General features: G+C 43.5%; 2 protein-coding genes across 3 annotated transcripts in view; one reads left to right on the top strand and one right to left on the bottom strand.

Moving 5' to 3' along the window:
* NTAQ1 (N-terminal glutamine amidase 1) overlaps positions 1-18,476 on the top strand; it is a 226,724-nt gene that overhangs the window by 109,229 nt on the left and 99,019 nt on the right. The window lies entirely within an intron of this gene.
* FBXO32 (F-box protein 32) overlaps positions 1-18,476 on the bottom strand; it is a 33,740-nt gene that overhangs the window by 8,780 nt on the left and 6,484 nt on the right. The window contains exons 3-6 of the mRNA XM_072774387.1: positions 17,946-17,995; positions 16,505-16,597; positions 4,879-4,972; positions 3,849-4,033 (exon numbers count right to left, since the gene is read on the bottom strand). Of these exons, the coding sequence (XP_072630488.1) occupies positions 3,849-4,033; positions 4,879-4,972; positions 16,505-16,597; positions 17,946-17,995 (422 nt within the window). The remainder of the gene's footprint in view (positions 1-3,848; positions 4,034-4,878; positions 4,973-16,504; positions 16,598-17,945; positions 17,996-18,476) is intronic.

The raw sequence follows: 18,476 nt of genomic DNA on the forward strand, positions 1-18,476 counted from the left end.
GTCACAGGAAGAAATAGGATGCAGAAGCCCTTCCTTAGCTGGGGGGGGGGGGGGGATATCCTGTCAATGGGTTTCGAGTTCCCTCCTCAAATTTTTAGGGAACTACCCTCTTCATGGCAGATCAAAGCCCCCCACCACTGGGTGGGGGGTTGGTCTCACCAATTCCCACTGTGTCCCCTGCAAAGCAGGACAGGTGTGTAGAGGCGTGGGGCCTTGGGAAGTTGGGACTATAGAGAGGAATGGGAGGTAGCATGGAAGAAACACTGGATGGACAGGCAGCAGATCTGGATGCCAGGTGCCCTTGGGAACTCTGGGTCTCAGTTTCCCCATGTCCAAAATGAATTGGCTTAGAAGACTAAAAATCCCTTCCAGCTCCAACAATCTCAGATTTGGATCAGCTTCAGCCTCTTAACTCATCAGAAGTGTCTATGACTTGACAGTTTAAATTGCTCAGGCTGCTGGGCTGAACTTTCAATTGTTTGCAAAATTCAGGACTCTGCTGGACCGCTGAAGGCTCTAGACCTATTTGTCGTTTATCATCTGCTGCTGATCATATGAGCTAATAAAACTGCCATGAAATTTTCTTTTTGTTTCCAGCACTTCAAAGCATCTACTTTTTTGGTTAAAACTCCCAGGCCAATTATTACATGGACTCCTATTAAAGTCCACTTGGCAGAGTTTACTCTCAAATTTTCAAACCTGAACTTTTCCAAAATCCTTGCCCAGACCCCATGCTGAGCCCTTACTCCTGATAAATGGTTAACCGCTTGCATGCCTTCTTCTTCTTCTTCTTTTTTTTTTTTTTTTGGATATAAACATATAAAAAGAAAAATAAGTCACTCTTGCTCCTCTAAACACTCATTCGGCTAAAATCCTTTTATGGCCACCCTGCCCTCTACCTGCTTCAAAACACTGCCTTACCCATAGCATGCTATGATCCTATTTGATTCCCCCCCCCATCCAAACTGGGTCTTTTCATTTTTTCCCCCTTCATCCTTTATCCTATTAATTATTTTTGCCAATAAAAACTGGCTCCATAGAATTAGATATGAAATTTTGAAGAAAAACAAGATCATATGCCAGGAAGATGCTGCTAGAATTCTGGCAAATAGAAAGCAATTACTGTAAATGTCACCTTAACATTTCTGTGTAATAACATACTTCTCTTTAGCCCAAACTGTTAAAAAGTCAGCTTTAAAATATAGTCCAGACTGAAGTAATTAAGTCCCATTTCTCTCCCTCTCTCTCAATCGTTCTTTCCTCTGGAGAGTTGGGCATCTTTAGGGCTCCATGGTTCCCATCACTGTTCTCAAAATAATGTGGCTCACAGCGAGGAGGGCTGGGAAGGAGGACAGCAGGGAGCAGAGTGCAGTGGCTGGAAGTGCAGCCTCTGCAGACAGGGCTGGATTCAGTCCCCAGACTACTACGTCTCACCTGCACTGAGGCACCAGCCACATACTACTCAGTGATGACTCAGCCTGATTTTTCTCATTTATAAAATAAGGAAGAGCATATCTTACTGTGTTGGTGGGCAGAGTGGATAAGATAATGCACAGAAGACTTAGCACGGTGCCTGGTGGAAATCAGCTATTATAAAGACCCCTACTTACAATTATTCACTGGATGAGTTAATTAATACACATGAAAGACTCAGAAGAGTGCCTGCCACAAAGCGAGCCCTTAGTGACAATAAGAGCTGTCACATGCAAAGACTTACTATATGCCAGGCACTGTTCCAAGTACTTTCTATATGTTAGCTTATTAAATCTTACACCAGGGCTAGGGGACAGGCATTACTTCCCTTCAATCATTCATTCATTCATCTAAGATTTATCAACTGCTTTCTGCCCAGTTCCCTGTGCAAGGCAGAGGGAAGAGAGCAGGGAGCAAGTAGTGTCTGTCTTTGTGGCGTTTATAAACCAGTGGATGGAGACAGGGAAGTGGAATCACGTATGTGATAATTTCAGATGGCAACAACTCCTCCGAGGAATGTGAGATGAGAGTGTCTTCAGGGGATTGGATGGTTTGGGGAGGCAGGACCAAGCTTGGAATGGGCAGAGGATAGCTCGGCCTGGCTGGAGTGCCAGGAGCAGAGGGGAGAGTGAGATGAATGGCAGTGTTTGATCTGTCCTGCATGGGATTAGATGTAAAAGGTCTGCAAAAAGCTGGTTCATTGAATAAATAGTTGGAAGAAAGCTGGATTGAAAAGAAGTTTGGAAGCCACTGATGTTAAGAAAGCTTTGCCATGTAAGGAATAAGGAGTCCCAGGTTCTGGCCTAAATCGCTGGGCTTCTCTGGTCTCACCCCATGAACAGTGATAGCACCTACAATGGCTACTTCCTCTCCCAAGTGCTTGTAGATCAGTTAAAGGGGCGGGGGGGGGGGGGGGGGGGGGGAGTTCCAGGTGAGTGAGCCCATGGGAGTGCAGAGTACATGAGCGGCTATACTCTGGCCAAGGAAGCTCTGTGATACAGATACAGGACACAGAGGCAAACTCTGGGCAAGTGTGATCATCTAGTGTCCCAAAGCAACTGGAGGGAAGAGGCCCTTAGGACGGATGGGATTTGCTCTTTTAGATCACTGGCTAGATGATTCTCTCCTGGGCTTAGACAAAAAAAGAAAGTATTAAGTCCAGGCTACACAGAACACCAGGAATCAGGCATAAGGTGTTAAGTAGGTTTTCTGTGAGAGATAAGCTGGGAATTTGGCTCTCAAATTCACATTGTCAAACTATGCCTACACTTAAGTGAAAGGAATGGGGTAGATGATTAGAATAAATTAGGTAAATGTTCAGAATACACACTCTTAAGATAAATCGTTGAGACAGGTTTTGAAAGATTATCTGGGGTTGTGCTGCGTGTGTGTGTGTGTGTGTGTGTGTGTGTGTAAGTGTAAGAATTATAGCCTAAGTGATTCAAAGGAAGTCACATAATTCTGAGGCTTCTCATTATCCCCCTTGTTTCAGAGTTTAAGAAACTAAGGCCCAGAGAGGTTATTAACAGCAAAGTCAAGTCAGCTGCATTTTGAAAACTTCACATGGTAAAATCATTATTTAAAAAAGGTCAAAGAGGTTTCTTCATGTTACTTTCTCAAGAGATGGGCAGACCCAAACTTTATCAGCTTGGGTCCCGGAACCACTTAGAACAGCGCGGTCAGTGATAAGCGAGGGGAGCGCTACGTGAGCTGTCTAAGTGTGCCTGTCCATTAGCGAGCCTCAGGAGATTAGAACAGTGTCTTTCTCACATTTTTTGTGTGCCTCCATCCTCCTGCTCACTATTAAAAGGACAGGAGCTGAGGGCCAAGTTGTGTTCTAAAAGCTAAAAGACACAACTGATAGTAGTTTAGCTGTAATATAGGGCCTTTTCTTTCCCTGGCTTGGAGTGAGAATTGCTCTTTTTTGCCTCCACGTATGTTCATGGTCTTTAACCAAAGGCTTCCTTGTCATAATTATTAATCATTGGAACTACAATTTTCCGAGGTGGGTACCAGCTTTCCAAGCCACTGCCATCACAGCTCTATCATATTCAAGGCAGCATTCCTACAGTTGTAATGGACATATTCTTTAGGAGGACATGGGCAAGAGGGGAGATCACCTCCAAATCCAAGTTTCCAGTCTTCCTACCATGCTTCAATTCACGTGCTTTGACCCTGTTCTGCGAGATCTTCTTCCCACCCTCTCTTTTATCGGGAATTTCCAACCCATGCTCAGCACCCAGTAGAATGCATCCAATCAGAACAGTCCAGACTCTTCCACCACCAGAGAAGATGTAAAGTCCTGGTGAGGCTTTGGTCAGAGGAACTGACCCAAGTCTTTCCTGCCAGGAGGAAGTTGGGGCGTTCCTGCTTACCCTGGTAATTTGGATATTGTTCAGCTGCTGCTGCCAGTGTAGAATTGTCTCCATTCGGTACACCCACATGTTGATGTTTCCGACCAGCACAGACTTGCCGACTCTCTGGACCAGTGTACATAAGGACGTGTAGAGGGTCTGGAGGAGTTCCCTTATTAGTCTGATGTTTTGCTGGTCTTCAAGGACTTGAATGGGGAAGAAAAAAAGTATTACCAGTTATGATACTGGAACACTGTATATTTTCTAAGTGGGCCTTTCTTCTCGATTCTGCTCATGTTACGTGGGTACTGCCTCCAGGGATGTGGTTTTCTTTCTCACTGTTATTTATTCTACACTTGGCCAAGCTTCCACACTTGAGGTTACTGGGTAGAGTTTCCATTATCTAGGTCCCTCTTTGTTCTCTTCTCCCCAGTTTTTGACAAAGACTCTTTCTCTCTTTGTTATTTCACCAGCACCAATGGCTCACCTGATCTGAAAGCAGGTTCTTTAGCCCAGCAGTGATGTGTTGTTTCGGTGGTCAGCAGTCAGGAATGTGAGTTCTGATTCTGTCTGCCTGAGTCTTTGGATGATCATGGATAAATTACTCTTTCTATGGACCTCAGTTTTCCCATATGCACAATGAATCAAATGAGCCAAAGACCTAAAGGTCCTTCTAGGGCATATAGTCTATGAGTCTGTTCTACCTTGTACATAGCTCGATTTTCTAGGAATTTGGAATCCAGAGGCTTGGTAGCCAAGGTTGAGACATGTGCCCACACTGAGAAGTCTGAGAGACTTATGGCAGGGTAAATGGATGCTCCTGATAAAAGGATGGGAAGGTGACTGTCTCTCCCTTCATCATGAGCATGAGCGGCACTCCTTTCTGAACTAGAGTTTGGCACCCTTGAAACGCATCTGGAGTTACTCATTTCCATCCACTCACTCTTCCTTAAAGCAGACACGTCTACTCTTTTGGAATATCCATCTGCCCATCCCCATCTCTATAAAAAGGGGAGAGGGAGAGAGAAAGCACGCGAGAGAGCTAGCTCACCTTTCAGTACCACTTTTTCCAAAATGTTCATGAAGTTCTTTTGGGCAATGCCACTCAGGGATGTGAGCTGTGACTTTGCTATCAGTTCCAACAGCTGTGGATAAAAATAGAAGTTGCCAGGCTTAGAACACAGAGACATTTTTCTCCTCTAATCTTTGCTTTTGAGTCACATGACATGCAGATACAGACCGACGAGGAGACATAGATAGCAGGCGGTCCCACAGTGCAATAAAAAGCAGATGCTCAAAGTGAAAGACAAATGGGGGTAACTCAAACCCCAGGAATCAGGCTGAATATTTAATTGTTTTTTTTTTCTTTTAAATATAAAGAGTTTGGCTTCAGCCAGGGTGAATTCATTCTGCTTGGCCTACTTCAGCAAGTGAAGCCGAGGACTCTGAAGGGAACAAAGCCTCCTATGACCTGTAAATGTTTGAGCTCTACAGAATCACTCCCAGCAGAAATTTTTCTACCCCTACTTGAACTTCTTCCCCACAGGCACCAACTGTTCTCAAGGTACATTAGAGTTCATGGTCAGCAAGACACGTGTTTTCCAAGGAAGGGGCAAATCTTATCCAGAAATCTCCTGCCCATGCAGCGTTCAGTAAAAATGTCTGTTAATTAGAATATTCCACTGCACTTAATCTTCCTGTAGAAAGAGACCAATCACAGGAAGAGAGAGGAATTCAGGGTTGTAGAGTACATATACCTATTTTTACTTAGAGACTAGGAGCCTCTGTGACTATGGGCCAGTTACTAAATTTCTTGGTGCCCCAGTTTCTTCACCTGTACTAATAATACTCAGAGTCCCCAAGACAGTTGAGAGCTCTGAATGAGGGAATGCTCAAAAAGCCCAGTGCCTGGCCCAAATTACGTGAAAAATAAAGGTCAGTGTGTTTGCTGAAGGAGTGTGTCCTAATCCCACTACACCATTTATTGCCAAGCAAAAAGAAAGAAAGGTAATAATTTAAGTTGGTGTGTCCTTAGTCCAGTCTTTCTAGCAAAGTTCTTTACAGATGTGGTAACATTAAAAAAGGAAAAAGATCTATTAAACATTGTATTGTTGAAAAATGAAACTTGACTGGAAGATGGCATCTCAGAGATCAAGGAGATCAACCCACTTAACAGATGAGGAAAATGAGGCTCAAGAGACTAAGCCTGCCAACTTACACCCATGACAGGACTCAGCAGAGACCTCAATACACTTCATGCTTTCACAGAGTTATCAAATAAAAGAGGTTGATGTAAGGTGACAATAATTTTACCAGGGCCCAGCAGGCCCCCAACTGAAACTAGCTGGCCTTAGCCTTAGAACCAAGACCTCTCCTTTACATTAAAGCTTGAATGTCTGTTTCTCAGAAATTTTTCCAGGGAGTTTCATCAACTTGGCCAGGCCCCAGCTCCACTTCGCTTCAGGTCGGTAAACACCGAGTATGACGCTGTGCCTGCACACTGGCATCAAGGCTGAGGGAACTAGCAAAGTGACATTCTAAAAATTGGGTTGCAGAGGAGAACTGAAACTTTTGGATCAAAGCCCTAAGCAATTCAAAGAACCTCTGCTTCCAAAGCATTTGTTTAAACCTTCTGTCCTCCTGGAGCCCCTTAGGAGCCTGTCAAACCACATACAGATTTTTAATTTCCTGAACATAATTTTACTCTAAGAAAAAAAAAAAAAAAGCTAAACAAAACACCCTGAAACTTTTTCCTGCCTGGCTTATGTATCTCTCACACATGCAAGGAGAAGGAGATGAAGAAAGGTTGAGGCTGCTTTGTTGAGATTACTACTGGTGATCCAATGTTGGAAGCCAGGAGCTGACCCAACCGAGGACCCACAAAGAGAGGCAAGAAGTCAGTACATTTGTAGAGGCCACATTCACGGGCAATGACCACACTAGATGACCTCTGCTTGCCTGGTTTAGCTCTGTCACCAACTGGCACGTGACAGTCAAGAGAGGAGTGACAAATGGCACAAAGGGACTGACCAAACCTTTCGTTTATCTCCCTGACCAACAACAACCAGATTCAGAAAGCCAACCGGATGGTCTATTAATACCCTGTGCCTCACATGACCAGCATGAAGCAAGATGAAAGAAAACAAAGCCTTGAGTCGCTCTCGGAAGGGCAGTTGGCTTGTGCACTGTGACTCATCATGGGGTGGGAGAAGGGCGGGCAGCGCTCTGCCTGAAATCCATCCAAAACCCAGATTCCATGTGACTACCCTCCTTGAGGGCGGCATCGTTAATCTTGTTGAAAAAATGCACCAATCACAAAGAGAAGAAAACTCTCAAGGCTGTGACTGTGTATTTGAGGGAAAACAAAAAGCCCTTTGGTTTGATTGAGATGATGTTTGACGAGGCAGGAGGAAGGCAGCAGCAAAAATTTCTCAATTGACTGCAGAATGACAGGTCAGCCACCCTACGTTTAACCCTATCTCAAGAGAAAGTCCCTTCTTTCACTGCCAGGCGGTGGTGGGGTCAGGAGGAAAAAAAAAACCTGGAACTGAAGGAGACCCAGCTTCTCTAGTCAGGTGACCTTTACAACTCCCCTTTTTTTTTTGAGTGCCCACTGTCCTAGCATTGTGGTAGGTGACATGGATATGACAGTAAAGACACATGATGGCTAGACTCATGGTGTTTACTGTTAGTCAGTGGTCCTTTCTGTTAGTCACTTAACCTCTCAAACTCCAGTTTCTTCATTTCTAAAATGGAACTAAAAAGACTACCTATTTCACAGGGTTGTTAGGAGAATCAAAGAGATAAATATGTAAAAACCCACTCTAAATACCAAATATAAGGCATTATTATTATAGTATTTCATCCTCTTCTAGACCCCAGTCTTTTAGTGAAGTTTACAGCTGATATCAAGGTTTAGCAAGCTTTCTATAAAGGGCCAGATAATAGATACTTTGGGCTTTGTGAGCCATATGCTCTTTGTCACAACTATTCAATTACTCAAGTCAGCAGTTGTAATGCAAAACAGCCTTAGACAATATGTAAATGAATAAATGTGGCTGTTTTTCAATAAAGCTTTATTCACAAAAACAGGTGAGGGGCCAGACTTGGTTTTTAGGCTATAGTTTACCAACTATAATATGATATAATATAAATTATAATATAAAGTTTTATATATCTGTATCTATCACTAGAATTTAAGAGTAAAGGCTTCAGAGCCAAACTTCCTGCATCAGTTTCCCCATCTGTAAAATATGCATAATGATAGGATCCACATCAGAGTTGCAATGAAGATTGACTGTGTTCATAAAGCATTCATAGCAGTGTCTGGTACAAAGAATATACTCAAATTATTATAATTAGTTTTTATCGTAATACAGAGACTATTAGTATGTAAAATTACTGCTAAGGAGGGCATAGTGAATTAGTAAAGTACAGCTGGGTTAAAGATCTTTAGAATCCCTGTATTTCAGTTTTATCATTGCCAACCAAATGCTTCAATGGTTTCAAATTTTAATATTCCTTTCTGTCGTTTTTATTATGTTTGTGATACATTTAATAGCTCCCTGTTGATGAGAATTAAAGTTGATACATTTTATGACTTACAAAATTGCATCTACTATGTGGTCTTATTTTGCTAACATTAATGGGGGTTTCCTACATACCAGTGACTGCACTAAGCACTTCCATGTACGATCTGATCTTGCTTAGTCTTCAATGGTAAGCTGGTGAGTTGGGTTCTCCATTTGATAAAAGAGGACACTGTGGCTCAGAGAATTTAAATACCTAAAGTCACACTAGCAGTAAGTGGTAGAGCAAGGACTTGTGCCCATTTGTGTCTTAACAGAGAACATGTATTTTGATCACTTAAAGACTTCAGCTTTTCAGGGTCAATCAAATTTGCACCTAGGGCCAAACTTTAAAACTAGTGGCAATATCATGTATTGCTCTCTTCTGGGAGACAGAGTCTGAAGTTCTGTATCAGGATTACATTGTGACAGGTAATCAGTTTTTACCAGGGAGGGAGAAATAATCCCCAGAAAGTGTTAATAACTGGGCTGGGGCAGTTGCTTTGGGCAAACCATTTAGTTCTACTTTCCACATCGGCAGAACTCTGCGGGACCCCAAACCAGTGGATAGTATCATTTGGAACTAGTGGTCAAAGAGGACGGAATTAATTAAATTTACTTCTGTGTTAAGAGAGCTGTGTGCCTAGGGGAGCAGGACTTTATCTTGCAATTTATTTCCAAGATGACTTAGACAACAAGAGAGCAGAAGAAAATGTCTTGTTTGGAAATAGCTGTTTCTTTTCTGCTGGGCAAATTTTAGCCCAGGTGCCAGTAATTTGTGGCTGTGCTGAGGAGGAGGAGGGGGAGGAGGGGGCGCTCTCAGGCTCCTCCTGAATTCCACGGTATGACTGCCGCGTGGGCAGGCTGGCTATCCGGCGTGATCTGCAGTGACTAGTCGTGCAGTAACAGGAATGGTTCTGGGCTACCAGAGGAAGGGATGGTGGTCACCGCATGCAGAAACCACATCCTGCCCTTCAGTTTTGGCTCATGCTACTTTTGGAGATATCGAGGAGGACAAAAATCGAGCTTCAAGCAAGATCTCAGAGCAAACCTTGGAGCAGATCCAACCATGGTTTGCAGTGGTGTGTGGAACACAAATGGGCAGAAGCGAGATTTCTCTCCTCTCTCACTTTACCACAGAAAGAGCAGGTCTCTTCTCTCCTCTTCATCAGAGCATATGTACTTTACAAACACGAGCTCACGTCACTTCTCTGCTTGTAACCCTCAAACAGCTTCCCTTTGCATTTTGAGAAGAATCTAAACTCCTTTCCTTGACCAGTAAGGTCCTCCTTGATCTGGCCTGTGCCCCTTCTCAGCGTCCTTTTACTGTTTTTTGGAATCGAGGAGTGTTGTGGCTGCAAGCTGTAGTTGTACCTGGGCAAGAGTATCCCTAAGTCCCTCCTCTGTAGGTGAGGCAGGTCATGGTGATCAGATGACACAATCACAGTTGGTGGCAGAGGGGCTGGGCGGTCAGGCTGGAAGTCCTAAGGGGTCTGGGCCCAGACTGAGGTTTTAGGAGCAAAATCACATAGAATGCACACACATCATAGATACCTTCCAGGGAGACAAGCAGCTGAGACTTAGAGGGATGCTAAACAATTAGGGCTTCGGAGGCATCAACAGAAGCAGTAGTAGCTGCCCTGACTATTTGTTTGAGACAAAACCACATGGAGGTTAACCATAAGGCTGTTGCTCAAAGCATATCTTGCATAGACTATTAACATAATTTATCTCTAAGTTTTCTCATCTCCCATGACAGTGGGCCTTCTAGTTTGTATTATAGATCTGATGGAGAAACATGCCTCATGCTTATCAGAGTCAGGAAAGAAACTCTCACATGCTCAGTACCCAAGCCAGGTGCCTAGGGAAGATTTTGTCTTTTGCAGGAAACCCTTGGTTGCATCAGGCAGTGCCTCTGCTTGTACTGAGCGCCACGTACTTTCAAGACCCATATTTATCCAGTGGATAACACAGATTAAAAACCTGGAAGGTTTTGTCCTGACTTTGAGCTTGGACGCTGACAGGTTGGAAGAGGGAACATTTCAGCTACATTAATAATCTTCAGGCATGTCAAGATTGGGTAAATATTATTTGCAAGGGAAACATCTCTCTAACGGAGGGCGTTAGAATCCTAAGAAGGAGGGCCAAGTTTACACAAATTAATTGTATTCTCATCGGAGAGAAACTTGCCCTGTCTTCTATCCATCCCAGATATTTTTGAACTTGTAATGGTGCCCTGCTCCCTGCTGCCTCAGTCTGAGCAGCTCTGTTTGCCTCAGCACTCCTGCTTAAATTGGGCTTCCCATCTACTCCAGCACTCCCTCACCTCCGCCCTAGGATTCCATGAGGCTGGATGTCACATCACCCTGGGTCCCCGGCCCACCAGCAACTCCCCGCCACTCCTGTTCTTTCTCATCTCCAGATTCCTGCTCATGCCACTTGTCCCTGTGGGGCTTGCTACTTGCTTGCCTCTTTCTACTTGCCAAATCCTGGCCATCCTTCAAGGAAGGAGGCTCATTCTTCAATCTCAGGCTCTACCTCTTCCAAGAAGCTGTCTCTAATACGCCCTCGTCCAGTCTCCTGGACAGGGCCAAAACCCAATTTGCCACTATAGTCATTTCAACCTTGTCCCCTCAGAGTGGCTCTGACAAGCAAGGGCCAGGTCTTTGCTGATTCTCAAGTGGCTTTGGCAATACTAGGTAAATGTCAGACGTTTCATCCAGAAATACCTGTTTAGGAATTTGAAAGCATTCACCTGAGGCAGTCTGTGATCTCTGGGGACCTAGCAGGACAATGCTGTCAATTTGAGGGGCCTTCTGATCCTAGCTCACAGATACTGTAAACAAACCTCTGTTTTACCCTCAGCTAGAGCACTTAGACTATAGTGTCAAATGCTCTCAGAACTCACCTCCCCGAATGGGAGGAAAGTCTACTGAATTGGCATTTAAACTCAGCTCACAGACAAAGGCTTAAAAGCCTCAAAGAGAGAGAGAGAGAGAGAGAGAGAGAGACTCAAATAAGCAATCTACACACACACACAGAAATAATATAATCCCGAAACATATGGGAAAATATTCAAATTCAATCATAATGGGATATGTAAACTAAAACAACACTAAATGCAGCATAAGATCCTGGATTGGAACCTGGAACAGAAAAAGCACTCAGAAAAATAAAGTGAGATTAAAAAATAAACAAAAACCACCTCAGCTCACCTGTCCAACTTATCCTATCCCCTTGGATAGTAAGCACCTAACTTAAACCTAGAAACTAGACATAATTTTTATATAAAATATATTTCCAGGCCCATGGTGGGATAAGGTTTAGATTCTGAGTCCTTGAGAAAAGCTCTGATCCTGTGGTCTCCAAAGTGGGACTGGGGAGGCAAACAGGCAGAAAAACCATAAAACGCCAATCTCTCCATTTTATTTCATCTCTATTATTCCTATCATTTTTCTATTTGTGTGTTTTCTAATGCCTGTAATGAGAATCTGAAAGATGAGGACGTTAATAGCAACAATGATTCTCATCAAGTGCTTACCATGTACCAGGCACTGCTGAAAAGCACTTAAGTTTTAATTCTCTGAGCAACATGACGGGACATATACCATTGTTAGCACCTTTTATAGGGAGGTGATTCACACATGACTTTATGAACGTAGAGAAATTGAAAGTACATGCTTACACCATTTGTTTAGGAGTCCAGGGTCAAAATACCACTGTTCTGGGCTCTTGGCCATCCCTCATTTTCTCAGGTGCTCCCCACGTGTGTGGGTACCCTCCTGCTTCTGCACATACCCCATTATTTCTGCAGGCACCCCTGCTTTCTCAGGTAGCTCCCTACTTCTCTGTATGCTTCCTCCACTTCTTAGGGCATACCCTCATGTCTTTGGGTACCCAGATATTGCAGGATCTGCTTGCCTGAATGCTTGTTATAACTGAAAGCCATGAAATCTAACAGACACAGACTTTCTCCTATAAAATCACTGGCAGCCTAATCAACACTCACTGAAGGATCCCACCCTGTGCCCTCTAATGTTAATACCCTGCAGTGGATTCTCATAATTCCCAACCGTTTCTGTGAAACTTTCTCAAATAGGCTCACAGCTCTGTTCTTTTGACTTTGTTGTCTTTGGGGTGACTGGCCTCCTTCCCTCCATCCCACCTTCTGTGTCCCAATGGAAAAAGAACCCCCGGTTTTAGGACCCAGGTGGCAGGGACCACCTTCCATACGAGGAAGGCACCGAATCTGTGCAATGCCAAATTAATTCAAGGTCACTGTGGCCAAGGAACCTAGTGAAGGGGCCAGGCTTCTCAGGCACATCACGACCCACCAGGGGGTTGGCAACAGCACGCCCTTAATTTAAGGCATTGGGTTTGAATTTGAGTCATAGTGCCATATTTCAGCCTTTTCCTTGCCAAACCGCCAGTCAACTTAAACTAAAACATGTTTTTGGAAAAGACTTTTAGGGGTGGTAGGAATGCAGTAACTTGCTGGAAACATTCAAATGGTCTTAGGGTGGTAATGCAGAAAAAAATAAGAATGTGCCTTGGTTTAGGCTGTGATGTTCTTTTTTGCTGCAGAGGGCTAGGGAATGGGGTTGCAAGTATTGGCTTGTCCTTTCTGATCTGCTAGCACATATGGGTCACATTGTTCCAATCAGGAAGTGGTTCTCAAGGTTCTCTAGGACCTTGCTGGTCTGGAGGTGGCATCTACAGCCCATGGAGAGAGCTGGAAGACCAGGTCAAAGGTCACCCTGGCCTTAAAGCATCAAAATCCTCTCCTGCCAGTATGCCTCATTGTATCTTGCTTAAAAACACAGCATGCAAAATATGGCATTTGGGCTCCCAATAGTGTTTTTTTTTTTTTTTTTTCCCCAATAGTTTTTTGAGCCGGTTCTCAAACTTGAAAACACAGGGATCACCTGATGGACAAATTTAGGTAGCAATGTGTGGCCACTACCTTGAACTAATTAAACTGGATGCTCTAGAGGTGGGTTTCTATAGACCAACAAGCTTTGCAGGTACTTCTAAGGTGCAGCCAGTTCAAATGTGAACCAGTGGGTCATAGCAGGCTTGCTTCAGAGAGCCATGAGGTGGTGTGTGGTCTTCAAAGCCCTCTCCTGGTTTACTGGAGACCTACTTTCTTCACTGGTCTCTCTCTGTGCCCTGGCTGATTTAATCAGCACTCACCTCCTTGTGGTGACCAAGGGCCAACCCCACACCAGCCCAGCCTCTGGAATCCTCGCCAGCTCCCCAGGGGAATTTCCAAAATGTGTTGGTCTTGAGGCATGGTGTAAACTGATTTTTTTTTTTTTGTAAACTGATTTTTAAAATGACCTTTCATAAATGGGTAAGTTGTTGCCTCTAAAGATTTTAAGTCTTCTTAAATCCCATAGTTAAAATTGTATTTAAGCCATTGGGGGTATGTAGAGAATGAAGTGAAGGCAGTACGTATAATCTGAAGCCTATTAAAATAAGATACAAATGTTCTATGAAAACCTTTCCAGTTTATATTCAAAATTTTTTATTCCAAAAATTCCACAAAATCTTCATACTTACTGATAAAAGTTATAAAATTCAGAGATAGCGGTGTTAGCCCTCTCTTATTCCCTCTGCATTGTCTGTTTCTGAAGATGATAGCCAGGATGAATACAGCACATTTTTTAAAAATGTACTTGGCTTTAAAGAGATTAAAAGGCTTTTTTTTTTAAGGCCTTCAAAGTTGGTTCAGTTGTTCACTGGACCAAGGTATCACTTTAGTACTAAATTAAGAAACTGTTAGGTGGAAGTTGTAAGATGGGAAGGCATACTGGCAAGCTACTTTGCAAAGTTGGCTTGAGGATAAGAATATCTGAGATGTGCATGGGGTCCGTTAGAAGAAAACCCTCAAAACGCAGCGCCTATCATTAAAATGTTTTAAGCTCTTTATAAAAATAACATTATTTCTCAAATTATAGAGGATTCTAACAGTGAGGGGGAAAAAAAGATTGTTCTTTCCAAAATAGAAATATTTTCCACTATTGCTGAACCTGACAACTCGGAAAGCAGTTTAGCAGTTTCTCTAACTTAAATATTCTATAAGAAAAGTCCTCATATTTTACAATTAGATACTATCAGATCCAAGCTCTCTATGCTGGGTCTTTATCAAGTGCAAAATTTCCTTTTTTTTTTTTTTTAAGGGAAAAACATTTATCAACTGGCCTGAGAAGGCATATTAGGAAGAATTAGTAATAATTTTGGTTAGTAGGTGATAATAAGTATTAGTAGCTGACTCTGAATAACAGATTCTGGTTTGCAGGGTATCTCCACATAGAATACATTACTGATAGACAGCTACCCTGTGAGGTTGTTCTAAGTCCTAATACAAGGGGCAGCGGAGTCTGAGAAGCTGAAATAGCTGGAGAGTAGTGGAGCTGCGCCTGACCTTGGACCATTGTTCCTTTGATCCTCTGCATCTGAGAGTAAGGACTCTGAGACTGACCCGGTTTCAGATTCCGATTCTATTGCTTATGTAGCTTTGTGACCTTGGACAAGTCATTTTACCTTGTTGTACTGCCATCTATTTAAACAGATCATCAAAGTACCCACACAAGGTCAACGAAAGGATAAAGGGGAATACATGTAATTACACAAAAAATAGATTTTTGCTATTAGGACCTTGTTCCTGTGCTTTATTTCTTGTGAAAGGAAAAACAGGTAGGAAGGAGAGCCATCTAAAAACTGACCCTTTAGCTGATTAGTTTGTAATTAAGACATCAGAACTGAGTGTCCTCCTCTGACACCTAGGACATGGAAACTATTCATATTCTTAGCAACAGAGTTTCCAGCTCTTGCTGGGCCTGTCTCCAACCAGCCTGGGCTGGGTTGCAGGCCACAGCGATCTCTCTGAAGTGGCACAGTCATCCTGAATGACACAAACATTTCATCAAGAAGGCCTCTTATTTTCATCCCTTTTGGATTGGAGTAAGGGCTCAGCTGAGAGCTGACAGGTCTGCTCATGTGGTCACAGGCTCAGCCTGGAGCTCCTAACCTGCAAGGAGGCCTGGGTATCAGGTCAGTTGGGACGGCCAGGCCTGCATCTGCCCAGATGACAGGTGAATGATCCAGGCCTCAAGGGGGCTTGAATGTCATCGTTCTGGCTGGGCCGTGGCAATCATCTGACTCAGTGACCCAGCGCTGTGAAGCACAACAACCCAAGAAAAAGAAAATAAAAACCCAACCAACCAACACCCCTCGTGGGTAAATTCCCGCTTACTTCTGAGCTGAAAACCCAAAGAGCTGCCACCTCCCCAGGAGGAGAGGGAGACACAGACATTCTGACCATGGACAGAAATGCACAAGAGAGTCAAGGGGGAAAAAACAACAATAAATCAATTAAAAAGGATCACGGACTTGAACAGCTTGGTTAGACTCATTTTCTTGACTACGTCTATCGTGACTATTTCACTAAAGCTCATTAAAATTTTTTTTTTCTTCCCAACATAGGGTTTCAAATGGAAAGCAACTGGCCCAAACAGGTAGTTTCAAGCTTTAGGTGACTAGGTGAATGCGAGACCCAATAGGTCATCACGTGAGGTGCAAGGGAGTCATGGGAAAGAAGCATGGGCAAGTGCTCTGAACTCCTCTGGTTTTGTAGCCTCAACCAAGAATGCCTTGGGGTCACCTAGAGTCCGCTAGCACGACAAGGAGGAGGACAATGAGAACAATCAGAGGTACAGAAGGTTTTTAAAACAATCCATGGTGGTTTTCAGATTGCTTATGACTGAGTTCTCCCTTGCTAAGGTTGCTGCCAGAGCTCTTGGTGCCTGCAGTGTGGTCCCATTTATCCATGGTGGAGAGTGGGGGGTGGGGGTGTGTGGGTGCTCACATGAGATAGGATTATGGCCATTCCTGTCTGTCACAGCCAAGCTCAGGGACACATCCTAATGGGATGAATGTAAGGACCTGAAGTAGGCCTGGAGAGAGGGGAGGGGAGAAGTCTGTTTTCTGCTCTGTTCCAAATTCCTAGAGTCCTAAGAAGTTATTTGGGGGGCAGGGGCAGGAAACTACCTCAAGACAACCTGAAAGACAATTCAGCTGAGACTCTGGTAACCTACAGAAACTTACCCGCACAACGTAGTTAAATCTCCTGGAATCCAGAATGGCAGTTGAGAAGTCCAGCCTGTTGAAGGCTTCCCCCAAAGTGCAATATCCATGGCGCTGGACATGAAAACAGGGGGTGCAGAGGTCATTCTCCAGAACAATCCACCTGGACTCTACTGACGAGACTGGATGGCTGTCATAGGGAACCTGTGGCCATCTGTTGCTTTCCTGTGCCATGATAAGCACTTTCTGGGAACCCCCTGCGAGCCACAAAGATGCGCAGTGTAGACAGCAGCTGCTCTAGTCAGTGACTCACATGTTAAACACCCCTCTTCATGATTTGTACCACTTGAGCCCTTGTACAAACTTGAATGGGGAAATCATAAGTAGTTGCTGATCAAGGAAAGGTCAGGAGGGGATCCCTGGGTGGCGCAGCGGTTTGGCACCTGCCTTTGGCCCAGGGCGCGATCCTGGAGACCCGGGATCGAATCCCACATCAGGCTCCCGGTGCATGGAGCCTGCTTCTCCCTCTGCCTGTGTCTCTGCCTCTCTCTCTCTCTCTCTCTGTGTGTGACTATCATAAATAAATAAAAATTTTAAGAAAAAAAAAAAAAAAAAGGAAAGGTCAGGAGTTGGGATGTACTATGGGAAGAGAATTAGACTTCCTTGTGTCAACTGTGCCTGCCACCTTGCCTCGTATCTTTAGTGCTTTTCTCGTTGTGATCATCAGAAGCATTTATAAGGCTTCATGAGGAAGCAAAAAGAAGTTTTGATCCTTTACCCATGAACACACGAGTAACTGGGAGCAGAGAGTCCTGATTCTGTCCCAACTCCAAGTATCTGGGTAGTCCTGGGTATGTCCTTGACCCCCCGCAGGGCCACAACCCACATAGGGATGTACATATTCATCAAGGTCCCTGACAGAGAAATTCTAGCCTCTACCATACTGCTTTGTATCCCAGCTCTCTGAGCAGATGCCTGTGTAGAGAGAGAATGTATGTAAAAAGGTTTTATGAAGTGCCACGCAAATGTAATAATTAGTGTCTTGTCCCCTGTGCAGGCACTGAAACTTCTGCAGTATTTAGGGATTAGCTCTTCTAGGGCTAAAACTTCACAAAGTTGGAGTCTGAAGCTATCTCAGAATCAAAGAGAGGCACTGTTCAGGGGGAGGGGTCAGTGCTTTACAATAATACATCTGAGATGGGCATATTAATCTTTATAAAGCTCTTTTACATACAGAATCTCACCGAATGACTAGGGAGTCCACTTAGTGACTTTTGCTTATCACTCACTCTGTAGCCCTAAATTCTGATGGTTGGGTAGGTGGTGGCTGCTTGCCACCACCACCAGCACCCAAGATGACAGCCACGATTTGAAATAATATTCTTGCCTAATTTTCCTCCCTACCCTGTTGGGAGAGGCATAAAGCTAAGAGATATTCTTTAATAAACAGATGGATGCTTACCTCTTTAGTACTTCCTTTGTGAACGTAGATCCATTTTTCTTGGTGGAAATCTACACAGGCAAAAAAATAAATAAAAATTTAAAACAAATCCCCCCACAGCTTTAAAATGTGCAACATGCTCCGATTTTTAAACTTGCTTCTTTTTCATGTATTTCAAAGTGTAAAATGTTTTGACAAAAAAGACAAAGACTCTATTGACAATCTAAGAGATGCAAATGCCTAATTTCTGCAGTGTATACATACATACTGGAGTTATAGCTTACTTGGTCTGAAGTGCTCCAAGTCTTTGATCATCAGATTTAGTAGACCAAAGCTCCAAATTGAAAAAAAAAAAAAAATCAAATACCCAAATAGAAGTTTGTTTTAAATGCCAAGCCTATAACTACTACAAGGCCATAAAAAATAGAAATAAAGCAGATAACAGGAAGAAATCATGTTGTAAAGGTAGATTAAACTAAAGATCTGTAATTCCTGCTTATTAATAGAACTTGATACTCTTACATTCGGCATCTAGAGATGTAATAGTATTTA

Source organism: Canis lupus, chromosome 14 (genome assembly GCF_048164855.1).
Source record: "Canis lupus baileyi chromosome 14, mCanLup2.hap1, whole genome shotgun sequence".
NCBI classification, from domain to species: Eukaryota; Metazoa; Chordata; class Mammalia; order Carnivora; family Canidae; genus Canis; species Canis lupus.